At 51.6% G+C, this 24,373-nt stretch overlaps 2 protein-coding genes across 4 annotated transcripts in view; one reads left to right on the top strand and one right to left on the bottom strand.

The window, feature by feature from the left end:
- FRMD5 (FERM domain containing 5) overlaps nucleotides 1-5,329 on the top strand; it is a gene marked incomplete at its 5' end in the record, with an annotated part of 110,401 nt that extends 105,072 nt beyond the window's left edge. For all 3 annotated transcript variants that reach the window (XM_082005002.1, XM_082005001.1, XM_082005003.1), the window contains 3 exons: nucleotides 204-272; nucleotides 442-548; nucleotides 4,372-5,329. In XM_082005002.1, the coding sequence (XP_081861128.1) occupies nucleotides 204-272; nucleotides 442-548; nucleotides 4,372-4,958 (763 nt within the window). In that variant the 3' untranslated portion in view covers nucleotides 4,959-5,329. The remainder of the gene's footprint in view (nucleotides 1-203; nucleotides 273-441; nucleotides 549-4,371) is intronic.
- A 3,628-nt stretch (nucleotides 5,330-8,957) lies between these two features.
- WDR76 (WD repeat domain 76) lies at nucleotides 8,958-23,830 on the bottom strand (the record flags this gene model as incomplete). The annotated part of the gene is made up of 13 exons (XM_082005257.1): nucleotides 23,748-23,830; nucleotides 23,092-23,412; nucleotides 22,176-22,268; nucleotides 20,491-20,546; nucleotides 19,496-19,616; nucleotides 18,623-18,724; nucleotides 18,482-18,525; nucleotides 18,235-18,388; nucleotides 16,199-16,351; nucleotides 14,556-14,770; nucleotides 13,904-14,056; nucleotides 10,037-10,090; nucleotides 8,958-9,213 (listed from the first exon to the last, which is right to left on the bottom strand). Exons 1-13 carry the CDS (start codon nucleotides 23,814-23,816, stop codon nucleotides 8,958-8,960), a joined length of 1,791 nt encoding a protein of 596 aa, XP_081861383.1. The 5' UTR covers nucleotides 23,817-23,830.
- Nucleotides 23,831-24,373: the final 543 nt, after the last annotated feature.

The following is a 24,373-nucleotide window of genomic DNA, read 5'->3' as shown; positions in this document are numbered from 1 at the left end:
GCCTTTTCCTGCTCTTCCCATCGCCCTTATTGCCAGCGACTACTTCTGCTTTCCCCTGGAGCCGTGGGCAGAGCCCCCGCACCAGCACGTGTGCGTGGGGAGGGCGCCAGGCGGTGCTGGGGCGCGGGGTGGCGCGGGGGAGCTCGCGGCACGCCAGAGCGGTGCTCACATCCTCACGGCTGCTGTTCTTGAACCACCTGCAGTGGCCGCGTTGCAAAGGAGGTGATGGAGTCCAGCGCCAAGATCAAGAGGGAGCCGCCCGAGATCCACCGGTAAGAGCCTGGCAGCAGTGGCACGGCACGGTGCAGCCCACGGGGCCAGGGCCTCCGGGGGGTTCGGTACCCCGCTCCCTGGGGCGGCGGAGGGAGCCGCAGGACCACCATGCACCCGGGGCTTTGAGACCATCCGGGGCTCTGACACCATCCCTGTTCTCGTCCCCAGGGCGGGGCTGGTGCCGAGCCGGAGCTGCCCCTCCATCACCCACGGCCCCCGCCTGAGCAGCGTGCCCCGCACCCGCAGGAGAGCCGTGCACATCTCCATCATGGAAGGTAGGGCACAGGGCAGCGCCGGGGACGGGCACGCATGTGCACCCACACACGTATGCACACACATGCACACAAAAAGCAGACGCACGCATCCAGCTGATTTTTGTACTCCCTGATGCTGCTGTGGGGACGCCGGGGCAGGGCAGGACCCTGGTGTGGCCCCAGGTCTCACGCCAGCACCAGAGGTTGCTCTTGCGGCTCGAGGCCAGTTTTGCATCAATAGCTGAGCCCAGGCAAAGTGGAGGGCTCGTTGTGGGGCAGAAGTTTCCAGAGCAGAAGCAAAGCAGAGGAGAATTTCTCAGCAATGTTAATTTAGATTAAATGGGACGTACAGCAAAAGGCTCCAGGTCGCCCTGATAGCCCTGACCCAGGCAAGACGTGAGTGAACCTTGCTTTGAAGTTACCCGGCCGCGCGGTCCGCGCGCACCGGCGCGCCTCGCTCTGCTCTTCCAAACACAGCCCTGGTTTGAAAGCAAAGCAAACCTGCCTGGGGGGAACGCCGGCGCCCGGCGGGGTCCCAGCAGAGCAGAGTGTTACTGAGAGCCACAGGGACGGGGTCTGACCACGCATGGGAACAAGCCGGTCTGCGAAAGAAGGACTTGTGGCTGGGAGCTGCTCCTGGCCGGCCGATGGCCACCGCCGATGGCTTGCCTGCAGAAACGCTGGTTTTCCACCAGTCTGCCAGGCGGGGAGGCTGGCACCCCCGTCCCAGCGCCGGGCTGCAGCTGGGGTGGGCCTGTGTGGCGGTGGGATTCACCTGGGAAGGAGGTCGGCAGAGAGCAATGCGCTGGGACTGGGGGCTGTGGTACCCGCTGGGGACGGCAGCGTCTGACTCCTGGTGACACTGGGGTGACAGAGAGCAGCGCATGTGGTGGGCGCTGCTGGCGTGTGTCGGGCCACGTGAGGACGCACAGAAGTTTGGAAAACCGGGAGATGGAGGAGGGAACGGTGACGGCAGGGAGCGTGGGGCGCGGGGGCGGGTGCACCCTGCGGTCCGGGCTCTGGGCAGAAACGCTGCCCCAAAGGGGCAGGTCCCTCGGAGCAGGAGGGGGATGCCTTTCCATCGAGGGCGCTGATGTTTGTGCCAATTTTCGGGACGGGAGCGTGCCTGGCAGCTGCGGCAGCCCTGCAGACAGGGTCACCTCTGCGCCCTGTAAATGTGAGCACCCTCTCCCCTGCCGAGAGCATTAAATAGCCTCCCACAATAAATGACCCGGAGCTGGCACAGGCTCCCGGCACCACGCCTGCCGCGGCAGCTCATGCCCTGCCTGCAGCTGCTTTGCTTCGCTCTCACTTCAGCTCGGTCCTGTGGAAATGTGGGAGCCCAAAATAGCCCTGACCCCGGAGCCAGTGGCACCAGCCCCGCTTGCGTCAGCCGTGCCAGTGCGTGAGCAGCCGTCCCCGCGCTCCCTCACAGTCCTCGCAGGCGCCCCGTGCCACAGGCCAGGCCTGCCGCTGCCCGTGCCGCCATGGTGAAGTGCCTGATAAAGATTAAAACCAAAGTCAGCGTCCACCTGCGGCTCATCAACCACTGCTGCCGGGAGGTGAGGGTCCGAGTGCTGGCCCTGGGGCCGCGCCTGCTGGCCCGGGCTCTGGGGGCTTTGCCGCTCCTCCCGGCTCTCCCCGGCCTTGGCTGCGATGCTCTGCACGGCCCCAGGGATGCACCCGTGCCAGGTAACGCTGCGCCACCGGGCAGCGCGGGGTCTGGGCTCTTCTTCGGCAGGGGTGTCCCCGGGGGTCCCCGCAGGCTCCCTGTGACCACAGCCCCGGCGAGATGCAGGATGTGGGAATGTCGGATGCGGGACGTATGCTGTGGGAAGCGGGCTGGGGTCTCCCATGCTGGCTGGACCCTGGGTCATTATTACCACAAAGCAGCTCCAGTTTTGGGGCTAGACCTAGCTTTCTCCAAATTCTCTACCTTTTTACATCAGTCCCCTGGAGCAAGCAGCTGGCAGGAAGGTTTGGGTCTCGGGGGGACCAGCACTGCTCTCATTGTAGTGACGAGCAGGGGGACCCCGCATGGGCTGTCCACCCTGGGGAGCCGAGCCGCTGCCTGCCCCAGTGCGTGCCCACCCTGGCCAGGACACAGTGGGTGCCGTGAGGGGATGTTCACATGAGCTTTGGGACACGGGAGTGAACATAGCTGTCGGGGCGAGAACATGTTTAGTCCTCTGCCGCGCTTATCGCCTGAGCTCGGTGCCCACAGCGGCACCTGTGCTAAGCCCAGCCAGTCCCGAGGCATCCAGGCAGTATTCACAAGCAAGAGGTTGCAAAGCCCCGGGGAATGCCGGTAGGATGGGCTCCAGGCTCTTCGCTTCACCCTTTGGCAGCACACGGGGCCAGGGCACCCAGCGGCACCGTGCCACGGCGCATGGCCACCTGGCGAAACGTCCAGCCCCGTCCCCCTCACAGCCGGCTGCCGGGTGGCACCGGGGACCTGCTGTCCCGGCCACCACCACCTCCAGACACCCTCCGTGCTGCACGGGAGGCTGCGACGGCAGAACCGCCCACCCCTCTTGTCGTGGCAACCGCAGGGAACAAGCCCGGCACTCGGGAGGGTTCCTGGACCTTGGGGTTTTGCAGGGGAGCTGGTGGGGGGAAGGAGATCCCCTCGCCGTCCCGCCGTGCTCGGCCTTGGCGCAAAGGGCAGCCCAGCTGTAACTCCAGCTCGGCGGAGTGCGCGCCGGCACACGCTCTTCAGGCGGCTCCTGTTCCCATGTGTGCGCGCATGAGCGGGCGTAAGACATTTTTTTGGCAGTGAATCAATAGAAATCAGTGCTGTTACTATCTCCAGTCTGACTTGCAGCCCCTGAGCGTCCTGCTCTGCAGGGAAGGCTCTCGCGCGTGATGGGGCTGTGGCTCCAGGACATCTCCCCGTTGGGAAGGCGCAGCCCTCGCTTTCCACGTGTCGCCCTGACGTCGTCTTTTAATCCAGCAGCTCAAGGCGGGCGGGCAGATGCCCGTCCCAGGGCTCCCACAGCGGGGTCGGCTGTGCTGCCCATGCGGGGCGCTGGCTCAGCCGGGACCCCACTCCCGGGTTGCTGCACCTCTTCGGGGTGCAGGGGCTTGGCGGGGGAGGGCTGTGCTGGCCAGGAGGTAAACACGTAAAGATAAATATGTAAGGATAAATACGTAACACGGATACATGGATACATGGGCTGCAGCAGGCTTGGCCGTCTCCAGCGGTGCCCTGAGGCGAGCTCATCCCCGGTGCCCGGCTCAGTGCTGGCAAGCACCCACCAGCTGGCCCGGCGTGGACCCTCGGGGTGCTCTTCTGCCCCCCACACCCCATCCCTGCAGCCTCCACCGCTGCTATGGCCGCATCTCCCGGCTCGTCCCTGCCCGCGTCCCAGCAGCATGCGCGGGGTACAACTACCCTGCCGCGGGGTAGGGGTTGGCATTGCCGGCGGCGGAGGGGCCTCCAGCACACTGCCGGGGCGGCTGCCGGGGCGGCTGTCACCTCGGAGCAGTTACAGCACACGGACGTGTCTGTGAGCGACGGCCGACAGGCCCGGGCCCCTGCCTGCGGCCCAGACTGACAGCCGGCGGCTGTCGGTGACGGTGACAAGTCACGCGGGTGTTTGAGCGTCGCCGCCGCAGTCACGAGCTGCAGCGAAGGTGCTGCTGTGGGCTCCAGCCGGGCTGCGGCGGCCGGCCCCGAGGGACCGACGACAACAACAAAAAGCTGCCGGCGGCAGCCGTACCCCGTCCCCACGGGGGACACCGGGCCAGGGGCAGCGCCCAGCGAGGGGGGGGGATCCAGCGGCGGGAGGGACCCCCCCTCCGCACCGCTGAGCGTCCCCCCTCTCCCCTGCTGTTCCCCCAGGCCTGGAGTCCCTGCGCGACAGCGCCCACTCCACCCCGGTGCGCTCGGCCTCCCACAGCGATGCCTTCGTGGCCCCCGGCCGGAGCGGCCGCGCCGAGAGCAGCGAGCGGGTGGCCGTCATCGCCGATGAGAACTACAGCCCGGCGGACAGCGTGCTGCCCACGCCGGTGGCCGAGCACAGCCTGGAGCTGATGCTGCTCTCGCGGCAGGCGAACGGGGCCCCGTGCAGCATCGAGGAGGAGAAGGAGTCGGAGGCCGGCACGCCGGCGGCAGCCGAGGCGGAGGAGGCGGGCGGCGAGCTGCGGGCCCTGTGCCCGGGCGCCGGCGGCCTGGGGGCGGCGCAGGCGGAACAGGTGAATAAGTTTGTTTTAAGTGTCCTCCGTTTGCTCCTTGTGACAGTTGGACTCCTCTTTGTTTTGCTCCTCCTCCTGATCGTCCTTACCGAGTCCGACCTTGACACTGCCTTTTTCCGCGATATCCGCCAGACCCCCGAGTTCGAGCAGTTCCATTACCAATACTTTTGTCCCCTCAGGCGATGGTTTGCCTGCAAAGTCCGCGCCGTGGTAAGCCTGCTCATTGACACCTGAAGGCAGGAGTCGCCACGTAACTAGCCGGGGGCCTGGGGAGAGACCTGCCGCCGCCCCCCACGTGCGGGACCCGCCGGGGCGCCTTCGGCACACACACTAATCCTCCCTTCCCGACCCAGAGCACGGCGTGGCCGAGGAGGCGGCTTTCGGGGAGGAAGAGGAGGGTGGGCGCAGCCCCCGGGGCCTCCTCCTCCCCGCGCTCGGCCGCGCTGCTCCCGCCCCCGGAGCCCGCACAACACTTCTTTTTACACCGTTTCGATTCTCACAGACACGCGTACAACTTCGGAAGCACCGAGTCACGAGAGGAATTTATTTTACTGTTGCCACCCATCATTGTCCGAGCGTCAGCCGGCAGGCTCGCGATGCTGTTATGCAGGAGCTTTAGCAATGGTGCTACTGAGTATTAATTTAAACACTCGTGTACTGTTACGTTACTAAATCCGCCACTGTGCACACCGCCACGTTCCACGTACCGCTTTGCAGAAACCCCTCCCTGCTAACCGGAGTCTCCTACGCGGCGACGCGCGGCGTGACGTTCACCCCGCTCCCAGGCGTGCGTGCGAGCCGGCTCCCTGCGGCACGGCGTCGCCCGGCGCGCGGGAGCCCTCGCCCTGCGCTGCAGATTCAGCCTTTCGTCACTTTTTCTAAGCCTTGAAGCGTCGGCGCTCCCGAGGGCCGGGAGAGCAGGGGCAGGCGGGAGCACGCCAGGCACCCTTGGCCGAGCCTGGGCGCGTAGCCGGTAGCGACCGTGTTGGATTTATTAGGAAAACCTTCAGCCTCCGAGAGTTGTACCTGTTTTGTACAAAAAAAAAAACCCACAACCAAAAAAAAAAAAAAAAAGAGACTGTTTCAACATCTATTTTAACAACGAAATGCTATTTTGTTATTGAATCTAATCAAGTCTTTTTTTACTTTACGGACTGGGTGACCGTGGTGTGCTGTACCAAGCGGTTCATGTTGAGCAAATGGTTTAAGTGTAAACGCTTTTGTAGCCCGGAAGCCTAACACCAGATTAACCTGTTGCTAGTTTTGGAATAGAGAAAGGAGCTATAATTTTGTGACTTTTCTGAAGATAAAAAGGACAGAACTACAGGAGTGGAGGTGACACGGAACAAGCCAATGGACAACAATTAGACCTATCTGTTCTTAAGCAAAAATCAGTAAAACCAACTCATCGCACTTGTGACATACCCACTGGGACCCTCAGTTACCTGGGAAGCAGCAGTCTATTTACACAGGGAGCAATAAAAGCCAGTTCTGTTAAGTTTTGCTTGAGAAGTTGGACACACTTAACAAAAAAGGTGAAAACAGGTGAGCAAGTTTTATTTCATCTCAGGGAGAGATTTTACGTAAGCTGGGGCCATAACTGCAGTTTTAAAAAGCCCGATTTCCACGTTCTTGTCTCTGAGCATCCCACGATCCATCACCGCGCGCGCGCGAGCACCGCTCCCCGCCAAGGCCAGCTGCCGCCCGGCCCGGCCCCGCTCAGCCTGCGCCTGGCGAAGGAGCGCGACAATGATGTTGCTCGATCCAACAGCACAAGTTGGCCAGACTTGGATCGTTTGTCACTGCAATAACGAAAGAGGTCCCGTTTAACCGCTGTCTGTCGGGGGGGAAGAAAGACGTGAGCCGTCGTGTCTCACCGCTGAGGACGCAGCCGCGGCCGCCCGCTTACAGCGCGAGGGCCGAGGAGGGTTTCGCGTACAGCCCCGAGCTCTCGAGCAGGCAGGAGCCGGTGCGAGCGTGGCCAGGAGGCGGAGGATTGATTTTTACATGATATCCTGTTTTATGCAACATAGCAAAATTAACTTAGTGTAGTGTTCCTACCTCAGTCTGTAGTTTATGGTGTTTCTATGCAGTGCGTGGTAGTCCCGAACCTGATGTTTTTCACCCCGGGTTGAAGATGCAGTGTTCCCTCCTCCTCGCTGCTGATGTACTGCGTGATGTCGTAACAGCACAGCCCCGTCCGCCAGCGAGGCGCCCAGCCCCGCGTGCCCCGTACATGAGACGTCGTCCTTCCAAACAAAGTGCAGCCTCTAGTACTGCCCTTGGGAACCTTCTACATCGGCTTACTCTAGAATAGCGATAAATGCCAGACCTAGTTTACCTCTGCAGTTGTCACCCAGCGTTTTACTGCAAAACCACGAGAACTGGTGATTTTTCATGGTATGTTTTTCCTGTACGTTCCATATTATGTCTTGTGTTTCACTACCTGTTAGTTTTACCTGTCTTTATATCAAAACGTTGTTTCCATAGATTCTTACATCAGAAAACAAAAAATCTCGTAATAGCATACTGCATCTTTAAGCAGTAGACCGTAAAATACCTGAAAATGTGAATTTCTTAGTTTTCATTAAAAAAACCCCTAGAAATTAACCTTTCATGTGCCAAATACTGTAAGTTACGTTTTTCCTTCAAAATGTACCTTTTTCTACATACTCGGTATCTCAGCATAAAATCATTGGTGCCATGAAAAGTATTTTTAAATTTAAATAAATATTTAAATATCATGAAAACAGAGTTGGTATGAGATTTGTTCAGCATTTATGGTGTCGGTACCAATTTTTTACTTGAGTAGAAACTCGGCTCAAAACCTGCGAGGGATGTGGCCCGTTAGCAGCCCGCTCAGCGAAGCCATGAGAAAGCTCAGGCAGCCACAAGCGCGGCGGGGAGTGAGCTGCGCCGCAGCGGCCCAGGCCCTCGCCGGGCTCGGGGAGAGCCTGGCCTGGCCTAAAAACCCGTCTGCTTCGCGTTGCTTTACAAAGGCACATTGCTGCTGCGGGGGAAGCGGACGCGGCCCGGCACAGCGATGCGCCTGGCAAGTGAGGGACGCAAGCGCCCCGTTTCCTCCCGACCCCTGTTCTGTGGCGCTGTTAACCAGCGCCCGCACAGCACCGGCAAAATCCGATTTCATTGTCCACCTCAGCAAGGAACGTGCACGCCCAGGCTAACAGCAGTGGTCAGGGGCAACCGCGGGCGCCGGCTCAGGACGCAAGGGGGTTCCGGCTGTAGCAGGATGCTGGTCCTGCCATCGGGGCATCGCTGGGAGCACAAAGCCAATGGTACCAAAGCGATACGGGTGCACGCAGAGCTACTGCGGCTGAGCTGCCGCCTCTGGTGCAGGAGCGGACCACACTGGCTGCTGCACCGACTGCAAAGCCACCGTCTTACCCTGACCTTGCAGCGGCAGGTTCCTGCGGGACCCACCCGTCGGCACTGGAGGACATTAAACACCGGCTCATAAAAGCAACAGCCTCTCGCCAGTATCGCACCTTTAAAAGCGTGGCTGGCGCCACTGAGACACGTCTGTGACAATTTTTAACACGCTCTCTGCTGAGCTGTTTCAGGCAGGCACAGAGGGGCTTGCGGGTCCAGAACCGGGAGCCCAGGCCAGCAGCCCCAGCGCCTGGCCCAGCCCCACAACCCCTCTGCAGCACCAGCGCCCGCAGGCTGCTCTGCCCGCGCCCCGACACTCCGAGTCCACGCCTCACCATGCAGCTTCCCTGGAAAGCGCCCGGGGGCATCCGCCCGCACGGAGGCCTTCCTGCCGCCTCCGGGAAGCATTTAGACGTTAGACATCTGACTGAAGGGACAACTTGTGCTGAGGACGCGGGCACTGAACACCCGCGAGCCTCAAGAGGCGTCACGGGAGCTCCGCGCAAGTTGGCAGAGGATGAGCGCTCCAGATTCTCCGATTAAAATCATTAAGTGCCTCATGCACGGAGCAGGTATCCTACCGGTGCAACAGGTTTTGGTTTTTTGAAAGATGAGTTCAGTATTGGGGAAAAATATCTATTTTGGTGCAAACTAACTGTCAGTGAGATTAATTTTTTTTTAATTAAAGAAGAGAATGCCAAAGGTAGTTTAGAAGATTTATTTTAAAGCTTTTAAAATACACTTCTGTCCTGAGAAAATAAAGTTAGCTTAGGAACAGCTTAATACGGATTAAACAAATCTAATGCAAAAAGAAAAAAGAAAAAATCTCTGAGACACTTTTTTTTATTCTTTGAACACATGAAGGCGACCGCTGGAGTTGCCACCCACTAAGATGTTCTTACTGGGATGAACAACGTTAATGGAACACACGGAACCAAGGCAGTCAACATTATAAAACGAGTGCAACAATTTTCCAGTATCTTGGAAGACTTCTATTTGTCTTGGACGTGCCATACTGCCCACCACGAAGCAGTCTTCCTGTTTAGGGTCCCATATTGCTCTGAACCTAGTTAACCAGCGTCCTGTGTTATTGTTATGTCTTCAGAAAAAGAAATGGGAAGAAAAAAAGAGAAAACATTCCTCTTATTTAATCCAGTACTTTTAAGTATCGTCATTTATGCCCTATTTGCTTAAACCCATCTTCCTTGCCTTCTAAACCATCAGCACCTTCACACACTGGGGAGATCGTGCTGCTCAGATCCATCCAGTTAATCACCATCCTGTGATGGGTGGGATGGGACAAAGAAATGTCATGGAGCAGGAAGATGAAGCAAAGGGTACTTTCACGTAAGTGGTTTACTAGTCAAAGTTGTTACGCTTCATGGCTGTGTATTTTAGTAAAAAATAGGACAAAAATGCATCAAGCCTTTCAATAAACTGCAAACTAAGAATTTTGAAGCCAGTCACTGATCTAGTTCCAGCTCCTTAGCAAACCACCCCTGACAATGATTCGCCCTTCTGGAGCACAAAGGTGTTTTACAAGTGTTGAGACTCTACCCAAAACCATGCATTTTACCATTAAGAAGTAACCTTTGATATTTAAAAAATGCACAAAGAAGACGCATTCTGAAACAAAATACATTTCAAAAGTCACAAAACGGTCTCTTCCAGGTACAAGGAAGACATTAAAGCTTCCCTGGAGACCTTAAAGCAGGCTGTGCTTTATGAACAAAAGCCACTGTGGGCACCCATGAGCTCTAGGGCAAATTCTCGAGCTAAGAGAGCACTCGGGCTGCTCTCGCTTCCGCAGCTGCCGATGACCCTGAGGCTGGTTGGAAACACACCACTGCGTAGCGTCTGCGCACCCATCGCTTGTGCCACGAGCGCACTCGAGCAGAACGGCCCCAGTGTGTTCAGCTTACCTGACAGTACTGAGAACTGCGACTGTCGATGACAAACAGGTGGTGTCATAGACCCTGGAACACAAAACAGTATGTTAACAAAATGTGCATGTGTGAAAAAAGTCATCCCTTTTCTCATAAAGCACAGATCAGCACAGGCCAGACCACACAAAATTCTGGAATACAGTCGCAACAGCACGTAGACATCCAGCTGAAAGGCAAGCACCAACATTCCGACTGCAATTACTAAGTTTGCTTTTTTAATTGGATTTGCTTTTAGCTAGACTTGCAGGTCATCCTTTCTGAAAGCTTTGTAAGAAGAGAACAAGAATGACTTGCCAGGATGAACGGAAAGCTCCTCTCGCCCGGTATCCTGTCCATTTAGCCGCTGCCCGAACAGGCTCCCAGGGAAGAACGCAAGGGAAGGGAAACGTGCAAGAGTAACATCCCACCACTGACGACTCCCCCCGCCAGGACTTCCCCCGGCAAGCGCGAGCTCGACTGACACACAAACCGTCAACAGATCTCCCGTTCCAGGCTCTCCTTCACCCCCGATAAACTCCTAGGATCCCAAATGCCCTGGAGCAGAAAGTTCAACAAGCTGCTCAGTTAAAAGCTGCTTTCTCTTTTCTTTGGAGGAGGCAGTGAATAAGTGATCCTGTATCTGTTCTCTCCATTCTGTCGAGCACAAATATTCTGGTTTGCTCATATCCTTTTTGTACTCCAACACTTGCTCCATTAGCGCCAAGGATTTACAATTTTCATGACCAAGCCTACTATGGAGAACAAATCTTCAATTATCTACAGTAAATACATCACAGGAAAGAAAGCACTGCATCAACGCAGAACTCGTGTGAAAGAACTCTTTCCCGTATGTGTGGAAGGGGAAGAAAGAAAAGCAAATTTCCAGACAAAACATACAATGCTATAACAGCTGCACCATACTCAGATTCTTTCCAGAACACATGTAGTTACCCCAAGTTTTAAAAACACAACCAATCTGTAGAGCAGAGGCCTGATTTTTAATCTGGCCTTAACTGCCTCCTCCCATTTTGTACCTGCTATTCTTTGATAAATTTTAGGACTTTTAAACACTTACATGGTGAATATCTAGATGCAATCAGATATTTACATGAATAGATTATGTAAATTATGGTCACAAAACTACAAAATAGAAAGAAAAATTAGCTCTCTAACACAGCACAACTCAGAGCAGCTAGTTACAGAAGAGTTGATATTATCATAACTTTAAATACCAAATTAAAAATCACAGAATCACGGGATGGTAGGGGTTGGAAGGGACCTCTGAAGATCATCTGGTCCAAGCCCCCTGCCAAGGCAGGATCACCTAGCGCAGGTTGCACAGGAACGCATCCATTTTGAAGGTCTCCAGAGAAGGAGACTCCACAACCTCTCTGGGCAGCCTGGACAGGGCTCCGTCACCCCCACAGTAAAGAAGTTTTTCCTCATGTTGAGGTGGAACTTGCTGTGCTGCAGTTTGTGCCCACTGACCCTCGTCCTGTCACTGGGCACTACTGAAAAGAGACTGGCTCCATCCTCCTGACAGCCACCCTGCAGATATTGATAGACATTGATAAGGTCTCCTCCCAGCCTTCTCTTCTCCAGACAAACAGCCCCAGGTCTCTCAGCCTGTCCTCATACGAGAGACGTTCCAGTCCCTTAATCATCCTCGTAGCCCTTCACTGCACTCTCTAGAAGTTCCCTGTCTCTCTTGAACTGGGGAGCCCAGAACTGGGCACAATACTCCAGATGAGGCCTCACCAGCGTGGAGTAGAAGGGGAGGATAACCTCTCTTGACCTGCTGGTCACACTCTTCTTAGTGCACCCCAGGATACCATTGGCCCTCTCAGCCACCAGGGCACATTGCTGTCCCATGGATAACACTGTCTACCAGGACTCCAAGGTCCTTCTCCATGGAGCTGCTTTCCAGCAGGTCAGCCCCTAACCTGTACTGATGCATGGGGTTGTTCCTCCACAGGTGCAGAACTCTACACTTGTCCTTGTCAAATTTCATGAGGTTCCCCCCTGCCCAACTCTCCAGTCTGTCCAGATCCCGCTGAATGGCAGCACAGCCTCCTGGTGTATCAGCCACTCCTCCCAGTTTTGTATCATCAGCAAACTTGCTGAGGGTACATTCCAACCCTTCATCTAGGTCATTGATGAAGATGTTGAACAAAACCAGGCCCAGTACTGACCCCTGGGGACACCGCTAGCTACAAGCCTCCAACTGGACTCTGCACCGCTGACCACAACCCTTTGAGCTCTGTTACTTAGCCAGTTCTCAATCCATCTCACAGTCCACTCATCCAACCCATACTTCCTGAGCTTCACCATGAGGATGTTATGGGAGACAGTGCCAAAAGCCTTACTGAAGGCAAGGTAAGCCACATTCACTGCCCTCCCTTCATCTACCCAGCTAGTCACTCCTTCATAGAAGGCTATCAGGTTGGTCAAGCACGATCTCCCCTTGGTGAATCCATGCTGACTACTCCTGATAACTTTCTTTTCATCCATGTGCCTAGAGGTGGCCTCCAGAAGGAGCTGTTCCATCACCTTCCCAGGGATGGAGGTGAGGCTGATCAGTCTGTAATTTCCCAGGTGCTCCTTCTTGCCCTTTTTGAAGACTGAGGTGACACTAGATTTCCTCCAGTCCTCAGGCACCTCTCCCATTTTCCATGATTTTTCAAAAATGGCGGAGAGAGGTTTTGCAACAGCATCAGCTGCTCCCTCAGCACTCGTGGATGCATCCCATCAGGGCCCATGAATTTGTGAGTGTTCAGTTCAGCCAAATGATCTCTCACCCAAACCTCGTCGACCAGCGGAGAGTTTTCCTCCCTCCAGGCTTTTCCACCTATCTCCAGGGTCTGGGATTCCTGAGGAGTAGTCTTAGCAGTAAAGACTGAAGTGAAAAAGGCATTCAGTAACTCTGCCTTCTCTGACTCCTCTGTCATCAGAGCTCCCACTTCATTCACCAAAGGTCCCATGTTTTCCCTGGTCTTCCTTTTACCACTGATATACTTGAAGAAGCCCTTCTTGTTCTCCTTTACTTCCTTTGCCAGATTTAGTTCCAAGAGGGCCTTGGCCTTCCTTGTTGCATCCCTGCATACCCTGACAACATTCCTATAGTCCTCCCAAGCGACCAGTCCCTTCTTGCACCTACTGTAAACTCCTTTCTTCCGTACAAGTTTTCCAACAGTTCCTTGCTCATTCATGGGGGCCTCCTGCTTCCTCTACTTGACTTCTTACTTAAAGGAATGCACCGATCTTGAGCTTTGAGGAAGTGGTGCTTAAATATTAATGAACTGTCTTGGGCTCCCCTCCTTTCTAGAGTCCTAGCCCACAGGACACCTCCAAGTAGATCTTTGAAGAGGACAAAGTTAGCCCTCCTGAAGTCCACGGTCGCAATCTTACTTGTCGCTCTGCTTCTTCCTCGTTCATACTGAACTCCACCATGTCGTGATCACTACAGCCAAGGCTACCCCCAGCCTTTACGTCCCCAACCAGTCCTTCCTTGTTTGTTAACCCAAGGTCCAGCAGCACACCTCTCCTCGTTGGCTCCTCCACCACCTGCGTCAGTTTCTAAGCATTTTGTATTTGTATTCATGAACCAGGTTTTGGGTGTGTGTTTGTTTTTAAAGACTAACAGCACCTATATATTTTACTATTCACTATTAAATATTCTTCAGGAAACCCCAAAAAATCATGCAATACTATAAATGCCAATGCGAGTATATCTAATCTTAAGAAGTGATAATGACAGAAAGCTCTCAATGATGGATAATGCAGATAGGAAATAATAAAAAAAACCCCAAACAACGAAACAGTTGACATCTTCCATAAAGATTATTCCCTCCCACATGGTCTTACCTCAGCTTATCATCAGCACACACCGTCACTACTCTGTTCCCAGTTACAGGTGAGAAATAGGCAGATGCAACACTTTTTGTGTGTCCTTTAAGAGAGCTCACAGGCTTGTTCCCATTAGACTTCAGGTATCGAACGTCATAAATACAAACATCCCTGCAACACAAATCACACAGAGCACTTTACAAGGTGGCAGGTAAATAACTAGCATTCTTATGTTCCATTTACAAAAAAAAATGCTCAAGATACATCACACGTTTTATGCGAGCTGTGTTTAGTACTTTACTTCAGCAGGGCATGCTCAGTCAAATGGCTGGTGGCTCCCAAGGATCTGAGAGCGCCAAACCAACAGCTCATTAAAATCCCTCTACACTGCGATCTGTCAAAGAACAGTGACTCATAAGACCGTTTTGTACCCATTACCAAAAGGTGATGGAAAGTCAAAGTGTATGGCATTTTAAATCCTGCTAAGAACTAAAAACCTGTTTTCTAAAAAGATCAAGAAAGCTTTGACTATACACTGAGGCTGACGAATTATCTGCCTCATCAGCAGCTGCTCCTGCCCTCCAAACATGCCGTTTATAGCTGACTTCAGACATCAATGCAGACAGAACACAGTAAACAGAGTAACTGCAGTTCATTTTCAGCTACATACACTGAGCCAGCAGCAATGAAATACTGTTTATTCACTGGGTGAACATGGACTGTCCTTGTTCTTTTGAAGCCAATGTCTGCAGAAAGCTCTGAAGACGTTCCTGGGGTCCGTCTGTCCACAACAGCGACGTCACCATCCCAGTGTCCTACTATTGCAGTGGAGGCATTATCTTCCAAAAAGTCAAAGGAAGATAAGCTTTCTTCACTTCTGCATATCTGAGCACAGGAAAGGTCAAATGTAACCGAAACTATTTAACAGAATACACAGAGTTATGCATATACCCAAAACACTCTGTGGGCTGTAGATTTCATGCTTTCCTTTTTTAATATACTAAAAATACTAATGAAGACTACCTAATCTGATAGCTCCAGACTTAGCTATCCATGTAGGCAACCTCCCTGTAAAACTGGTATGCTTTCCACAGCGGAGATAATCAACCATCCAAATCAAACTGACAACAACATACTCTGAATTCTCTGTTAGAACTCTTACAAGACACTGTCACCTCTACGTTCCGGTAATCAAACGGCTGTTATCCTTAAGTGTGTACTAAGCGACGATTAATGATTGTGTCCCTTTCTCCAACGCTACAGAAGCCCTTTTAATCAGGTGCAGAAATGTGAATTTGGCTTCCTGTAATTTGGGAGATCAGAGCCAGGATGTCAAGCTGCCTTATTCCACGGCAGTTTCCTCTCAAAGCAGCAATTAGCCACAAGTATAACAATGCTGCAGCAAAGCTCCCATGTTTCAGCTCTCTCTAGGTGTGCAGACTCTCCCCATCAGCAGCTGTGTTCCTTCCAATGGCAGCAATACTCCTAAGAGGTATCACAAGGCTGTGCAAGTTGGCGTAACGTAAACGGAGCAGGAGAACGGCATTTCTCTTCCCCTGGCCTCTAAATACACATTCTTGCAAACATTTGCCTCAAAGAGAGAGCCCCCCTGGACCTTCCTGGCCTCTTGACCAACCAATTGGAGATACTTGCCAAGCAGCTGGCCTGCCTGCAACCCCACCAAAATTACAGTGCCTGTAAGGGGTGGGGGGGAAAACGTTTAAACTGTTGTAGCTCGTTATATTTTCCAATATTGGAGAGCTGATCAATGCAGAAGTATCTGTCAAAAGTAAGCAAACAAAGCAAGCATCCCAAGGCTCCTCCGTTAAGGTGTCTGGCTCACCGTGGAGACAGTCACAGAATTTTGCTCACTTGAAGCCTGAGAAAAGCAAGGTAAACTCATGCTTCATGTTGTTTTACAATGTTTATTTGGGTGGGGATTTTTTGATAAGGTTTAGTTCTTTAAATCACTCTCGTTTGTCACCATTAAAAGATAATGCTTGTGAAAAGAGGCATGTATTGCTTAAGTATGGAGATAGGAAATTAAATTCAATAGTTCCAACTGTCTCTGCAGGAACGAAATTGGGAGTACCCATGCTGCTGCTACGTATTACTGAGTAGGAAGCATCTTCATATTTTTAGGATGTTAATTAAAGGTTACTTCATGTGTCTTTGTGGAAATGTAATCTTGAACTGTCTTGTTAACAAAACAACCAACAAGTAACAACCTGGATACAAGACTAAGACCACTTCACAGTGGCGCATACCAAGAGATTTCCAAGGAGTGTGTGGCACAACCAAGGGAGCACTCACCTCATCAAAGACAGCTCTAGTAACATCACCACATCTCAGAGTGTCATTGCTCAGAGACAGCAAGTGAGCAGGATTAAATGGAGAAAAATGCATGCAGCTGACCAGATAATTGTGTGGAATAAAGACATGTGCTCCTTCTTCAGACTTACAGTTCTGAAAAACAATTGAGATTCAATGGACACAGACACTAACCACTGTAGTTATTTCTATTAATTACTGCAACTTTCAAAGTAAAGCCTCTGTTTTTCAAACGTTCCCAGTCCGCTCTGGATAACTGTATGGAGGAGGCAGTAGGGTGCTCGATGCATGGAGACATCAGCACAGGTAACACGGGCAGCAAGACTGCTCAGGGCACTGTGTGCCCAGGCTAACATCCTACTGGAACAAAGGGAATCATAGAATCAGAATCCTAGAATCATTAAGGTTGGAAGGGACCTCCAAGATCATCAAGTCCAACCGTCAACCCAACGCCACCATGCTCACTAAACCTCTGCTTCCCTCTGCATGGAAGAGAGAACCGCCCTCACGTGGACCACTCAACACAGCACTCCTAGGTAGGGGAAGGGAGGCCGTAGCCATTTTCACCACAAAGTAATTTAGCTCAAAAGAGCACTAAGAATTTAGTCTCAGTTTCAGAATTCTGTTTCCTAATTAGGAAAAGCTGCAACTTCCTGGTGTAATTTAAGTGCACTTCTGTCACTGCAGTCATCAACACTCTATCTGGACATGGGTATCTGGCTCTCTTTCACTGACAGAACTGTGTTCTCAGTTACCACAGCTGAACACCTTGCTGAGGGCCAAACGTATGCGTATGCCTTTTACATCAAAACATATACCTATTAGGTTATTTAGAACTCAAGCTAAATTATAGTGACCCAAACTGAATGTATAACATAATCACCTACATCTTCTCTTCTAATTTTGGCATCATTCAAGCTCTGTTATTTTACTGAACAGACCATTTTGGAGCAAGTACCAGTTCATTCCACAAAGATTACTCTGCTCCCAAACTCGGCCAAGTCCAATTTACTTCAGGAAAAGAAAAAAAGGGAGAGCAAAAGGGAAGAGTAGCTTTAAAAATTTGAGGCTTCCATGGAAATGTCTCTGCCAGGCCACAAAGAGAGCCTGCAGCACTCGGAGACCTCTGCCTCCCTGTCACCCGATCACACTCTTCAACAGGTAGTAACCACGGAGCTTTCTAAATTGTATGGAGTAGTTTAAACTTCTTTATAATTGAATAAGCATCTCAGAGCTGAATTTAGTTAATCAGCATCCTGAAGCTGTCAAAGCAGAAGTGACTCGACACGGTTAATGGCATTGTGAAAAATGAGAAGAAAATTCACATCTGTGTGAACTTCAAGCAGCTGGCCTGGATCAAAGTGGAGGGTGCGGCGGGAGGTTACAAAGGTGTAAGTCAAGGGCATTAATGAGGATTCTTGCTGCAGAAGTAATTAAGGCAATTAAGAAAAGATGGTGAGACTATCTGCAAAGCCTTCAAAAGTTTTCAAAGCCCCAAATGCTAAGTTATTATGTAAATACGCACCAGTATATATATTGTCACAGCGATTTTCTCTCTGCTGTCTGGAAAAACAGTGACTCACGGCAGCTACCCAAAATTTGTATAAATTCAGAAAACAAATACTTGAGCATCCCTTTCCCCTCGCTCTCCAAAACCTAGCTGTGGTATTGCTACAAGGGTACTGTAATTAGATCCTGAATCTCTCAATGGTGAATTCCAGTTTTAACCCCCACTGATAATATTGTTTCAGCTAGTGATCCATTTTCTTCTGCTCTGCCCCCCAAAACTACCAGTGCAACCTTTCCTTCCATTAAACCTGGGCTTGCCAAGAACCAGACAGACCTTTCAAGCAACTCTGGTGAGCTTCAATTTAAGACACCCTGGTGTTATCCATGAGAATGGGGAAAGTCTGAAGTACCATCGTGAGCCTGACAAAATGACACTCCAGGCTGTGCCCCACCTGCATCCATCTGGCAAAAAAAGGCTCTGCCAGGTGAAGGGCACACTAGCAACTCACCACATTCCAGAGGCCGATCTGCCCGGACTTGTCTCCAGCTGCCACAAAGACGATGCTTTCAGAAGGATGGATAGCCATAGAACACACTCGATATTTCACAACCTTTTTAATGTTGTCTTCACTGAGGACCATGCTGCTCAGGCTGTCTTGGTATCTAGACATCATCATTAAAGCGTTAGCTATTCAAGGGAAGAAAGAAGGAGAACGAGACAACACCCAGTTTTTAGCTGCTGTCCGAACAGATTACCTTTTCATGTCGCACGTGCGCTTTTCGGTATCATTAGCTTTCATCTACAGATAGAAAGGAAATATTTTTATCAGAATTAGATTACTTAGAACACAAGCTAAATTACATTATCCAAAAAAACCTAATTGTAATTAATAATACCTCACTTATCCTCATCCATGTAGTCAGTAAGTCCTCTGTCAATTTACTGTTCTCCATCTGATCTTCTGGAACCATTGGCAAAGGTCCGGCTGGAACCTGAGGCTGGAACGACATTAGCAATTTTCATAACTCAAATCAACTAAAAATACAAATAGGCTGAATTGTTACTTTTCACACACCAGATACTCTGAGAACACATTTATGATAATACAAGAAATAAACATAATAACAAAAAAAGATTGTATCAAATTTTAGTAAAAAGATAAATAGAACTTTACTTAACACAACAGCGAAGACAAACAGCTACCCCATGTTTTTTCCTCTCCCTTCTGATACTCCAGCAAGGCTGATCTTTAAGAACTGTATTACAGAGATTTAGCTTTATTCTGCAGCACCATGGAAGATTTAAATTCCCATTTCTCAGAGCAATAGAAATTTTACTTGATGGTGTATAACTACTTCAAAAAGGTAGTAAATATTTCAAAGGAAAATAAACCAGATCAAAAGTTACAGTGAAATAACATTAAAGCAGAGTAATAAAACTTCTAATTTAACGCTGCTCAAACCTATGGGCTGTTGAAAAATGCATAACAGGACCCTTCTGATCATCCAAAACTGCACTATTTCATCAACTTGAGTCACAGAATATTGACTAACTGTCGGAGAGGACATGGGAAGCCTGCTATTCAAGATGCTTGAGGGTGAAAGAATTTACCTTTTTTTATTGCCACTGTATAACACACCTTCCCAAATGTCTACAGGTTTTTAGAATAAGCTCAGCAATGACAAGTATTATTAGTCAACTTCACCAGTAGCGTTTTTATAAACCTTCTGTGTATATGCAGACACATCTCTAACCCTTCCCCATCTTACATATTCCTCTGCTCCTGGCTGGGCAGGCATCTCTGGCATTGGAATTCCTGACGGCTCCACTCTTTGTAAGCGCATAGATCTTCGCCGTACTGTTTCATCTTCTGCCTTTTTAGGCTTAGCTCTAGGACAATTAAAACATTTCAAAATTACAGACACAGTTAAATAACGCAAGCCCTCTGAATTTCAGTACAAGACTACAGAGTAGGTCCAGATGTATAGCTCTGAACACCTTGGCCCACAGCCACAGCCTAACGAGTTCCGATTCACTTTAGGAGCGTTGCGATTACTCTTTCCTTCAGTGATAGCGACAAACAACAAAAAGAGCACCTCACAATGCATGTATATGTATTGCATTTTTGTTTTGCTTGTAATACATCCTGCTACTGTCACTTTTCTCCCCAGCCCTCCTTATTTATAATTCATCTTCCCATTCATTGATCTAGTCATCTTTTTCCACTTTCTTTCATCACAGGTTTTATTCTTTATTTGGACTTAAGCTCTTTTTTCTGTTTTGCCTGGCACTGTTTTGGCACTGCCAGAAGTCTTTTCTTCTACAGTAATCGGTCACCTTATCCCTTGCACCTAGTTCTCCCCACCTCTTTCTTTCCCACGCCTTTTCCCATCTTCTGTTTTCATCATTTAACGTTTCTTTCTCTAGCCATCATGCAAAAATATCATCAGCAAAAAGATATGTGCTTGAAATACCTTAATACAAATATCACAAAAAGAACAAATTCTGTAATTTTCAGCCAAAAAGGATATTCATACTGTCAATTTTTTGCCAAGGATGACAGAGGAGAGGCACTACCTAGAGGAGCTACCTGTTCATGAATTCACACAGCTTAAGATAATCAGTTATTCAGATTTAGCTTTATAAGGAGACTCCTTGCTAGCTCTCCCTCTTCACAGTATCAAATATGTGCAGATGGAAGCGCTACATCAGCTAACACACAATGAAGGAACAGCGATACAAATCTCATGTAAAGTTATTTTACCTTTTGGTGACATGAGATTGTCTTTTAGTTGCAATTTGGTGAAGTCTTGCAGCTGACTGAAAGGGAAATAAAAAAGATTAAAAATATATATAACAAGTATAAAAGATTAACCCGCATAAAATAAAATTATCTAAAGTCTCCAATAAACCATACTATTAATTACTTATAGCAATAATAAAAAGGGATTTTTAAGCATCAAGCTGTGTTGTCTCCGCTTTGCTTCCACATACCAGTGGAAATTCCCCAGTTTGTGTGAACGGCGCGCAGGAGCGCAGCACAATCTGCATGTGCTGTACCCCTTCTCTTTACGGAACAAAGAAAACCCTCTAAATGCTACGCACCAGACACAGAAAGACATTTAAAATAGAACCTTGTAACCACAGAGGCCTCCATTCGCAGCGTTTTCCCCATGACATTTTGAAGATGGGCATTTAGCTCATTTGGACTCCAGAAAAGTTTAGACGTGTCCAGCTCACCACTAGGACCACCGCTCCACGACTGCCCTAGCCAAAGCAGCAGGAAGCCTGGCAGGAGAAGATTTACCTGCTTCTTGGGTCTGGCAGCCATACCAGCCAGTGCTAATGGTAACTGAGATGGCTAGAGCTCCTTTGCTAGCCTTCGCTACTCTGTGGTCGGTGCTGTTATTACAGTCAGACTGCCTAGTCTTTACTGACCTCTCTGAGGGTAACTGGAAGAAGAGGAATTATTTTCACTCAAGTTTCCATCTTGGTGGTAAGGAGTCTTACTGCCTACTGAACAGGCCCAACCATGTCTTGCAACCCGGTACAATGAGCCAGCAAGCATGCAGCCATTCAAGGAGGTAATTCACCCACTGCTGCGAGAAAAGGCTGGTATTCTCAGAGTGTTGAAAGAAGGGCAAAGATGTGGATCTACTCATGTGATAGCATTTGAAATTCCACTGCCTTAACCTTCTAGACAATTTCTCCGACACGAGAAGAATTAGAAAGCACTTGCGCCCAGCCTGTGGCCCCGACCAGATAAGACACGGGGCAGGACTCTAACAGCACCCGCCCGCAGGCCCTTCCCAAGAGCCTCTCAAGCACAGGGCGGTGAGCTGAACCCTCCCAACAGCCCCAGACCTGCCACCCGGTGCCTTGCAGGCCCCGCGGTCTTTCACTTAGATAACCAGCTGACCCGCGCGTGCAGCATCTAAAATGCAAGAGCTCAATGCCCTCGGCAGGGAATGCAGTGCAGGAAGGGCTGGGAGCAGACGTTATACAACCCAGCAGGTCGGTGCACGTACAGCACTCATGCTGCCCAGAACGCGCACACAAACACCCTCATGGGACCATTTTACCCAAAAGTCCCCTTGTCTGGTGGTGCCGGGTCCGCAGCCCTGGGACCGCACACACCAGCACGGCTGGATGCTGCTGGTACGGAACCTATGAGTGAGTTCTGCTTTCTTCTCTTTTTTTTTTTAAAAAAAAAAAAAAAAAAAAAAAAGAAGTTTAACCAATGACCTCCCCTCTTTGGAAAAAGCTAACTAGCAGCATAAACCCCAATTTTTTTCATAGCCAGGGCAGCCCTGATGTCTCAGGAAGTTTTTGTGGCTTTCTTCACACACCCCTCACCGTTCGGGAAGGATTTCATGAGAGGGATGACAGTACAATTAACACTATACTTGAAGAGAGCGCATTTTCATGCTACTTAGAATCTATACAAACCTCATGCAGCTTTAAAGCAGCAAAGAATTTAGCATTTTCTGTAATGTTCTTTAGTCTTTTCCTTTCGTAAGCTGATAACTGTGAGTATCCGTCCTACAAAAAGAAAAGCCAGTTACTCTTCATCGTACAGTCAGGTGGCATGCGAGAGATGTCCCAGACTTCTGGGAAGCGAGTCTCTACAGTGATTGTCTACATGATTTAGAAGTGCTTTGATATGTTTGAAACAAACAAAAAACCCCCACACAGACTGGGGTGATCCCATATCCATACCAAAACTTCTCTGTGTAGGCACTAGCCTGCATTACAAAACTTACTCCTAGCATTAATCCTACAAAAAAGGGACAGTTCATCAAAATCTTGCTAGAACAAAAACAATACTGAAGTGAATCAATAAAGAAAACTTGAGCAATACAGCAGATATTGCATGTAAATGGAATTTACAGTCCTAGACAATTTGCAGTCCTAGATAATTTTTATCTTTTGCAAAGGAGAAGGTGGACTTGACAAGTTGAAATGATGATTTAAATATAAACGAACACTGACAACACTTTCATTTCTTATGACTGCACCCATCCGTAAAAACGCCTGGAAGGTGGTTATTGACAGCACAAGAACACACTGGTGCCTTTGCTACCGGGTTTTATATACCCTGACTGATAGCAAGAGCATTTTTTCATCCCTCAGACATTCTGAAAGGGTAGAATGAACTTTTACACTGCCAGTCAGGGAGGTTAAAAAGAAAAAAAAAAAATTACATAGGAAAAATACTGTCAAGCTTTACTTTTGCAAACATGGTGCACGTGCGTCTTGAGAGCTGCAAAACCATCTTGCCCTCGCTGCAGCCGAGGAGCAAAGAGCTGCTGGCGGCGCGGCTGCTCCGCGAAGGCAGCGCGGGGCCGGGCCTGCGGGCACTCACCAGAGGAGCGTCTCCCCCGTCGCTCCCGTCGCTGTCCGCGTCCCAAACGCCGTCCCAGCCGGTGCCAGCCGGGGTGCCCGCGGGCGCCACGGCGGGGGCCGGTGCCGGCGGGCTGGGGGGGGGCTCCCGGCAGCGCCTCTTGCCGGCCGGCGCCGCGCGCTCCGCGCCGCCGTAGGCGCCCAGCAGCCGCTTCTGGGGCAGCCGCCGGCCCGCGCCGGCCAGCGGCGTGAGCAGCACCCGCAGCTGCGGCGCCGCGCCCGCTCGCCGCGCGCCCTGCCCCGGGCCGAGCTGCGGCTCGGCGCTGCCCGTCGGGGTGGACTCCTGGGGGGAAACGGCGGCTCGGCGGGGGCCCGCAGCGCGGGCCGCAGCCCCCTGAGCCCCGCCTTCCCGCTCCCCACCAGCCCCGGGCCCCTCTCCTCACAGCCCCGGGCCCCCGTCCTCCCAACCCCGGCCCCCCAGCCCCCTCCTCCTTGCCCCGGGCCCCCCAGACCCTCTGCTCACTCCCCCAGTCCCTCTCCTCCCAGCCCCGCCCCCCCATCCTCCCATCTCCTCACAGCCCCGGCGCCCTCCGCCCGCCATCTTCTCCCCACCGCGCCGCTTCCCCCGCCACCCCAGGCGGGCCGCGCTGGCGGCGGCTCCCCCTCCCCGCCCCGGACCTGCATCCGTTGCCGGGTGCGCGGCGACGGCTCCTCGGGCTCCAGCGTAGCGGCCTGCGAGAGCGCCATGGCGGGCCGGGCGCGGGGGCGGGGCGGCCGCTTCCCGCTCTGGCGAGGGGCGGCCCGGGCGGGCTCCCGCCCACGGCGCCTTCCCGCCAGGGCCGCCGGGACGCCCGGCCGGGCGCGGGGCCGCCGGGGTCCCGTCAGAACCCCGGAGCCCACCTGGGGCTGGCGCCGGGGGCCCAGGCCTGCCCCGGAGGGGTCCGCGTCACAACAACATCACAGTTTGGGTTAAAAAAAAAAACAAAAACCAACAACACAACACAACAAAAAGCACGCCTGGGGAAGACAGGCCCAGGAAGTGCCCCAGCCCCAGGGGAATAAAGTTTGCCACTTAGAAACGTTAATTATATTTTATACATCGGGTGAACAGAAGAGCAGCTCGGCCGTGGGGCTCTGCCGTGCTTGCGCAAGCAGCGAGGCAGAGCAGAGGCAACCGCCGCTTTGGGACGCACAGCGCCAGCAACCGCTTCTCCCCTGGGACCTCAAGCGCAGCCCTGAGGTAGTAGGGTTTCTAGAACCGGTCATGATTCTGTTTCTTTCTGCTGTAAACAAAGGTCCAAATA

This window comes from Phaethon aethereus, assembly GCF_964289735.1.
Source record: "Phaethon aethereus genome assembly, chromosome: 12".
Classification (NCBI taxonomy): Eukaryota; Metazoa; Chordata; class Aves; order Phaethontiformes; family Phaethontidae; genus Phaethon; species Phaethon aethereus.
This window is presented reverse-complemented; position numbering and strand designations above follow the sequence as displayed.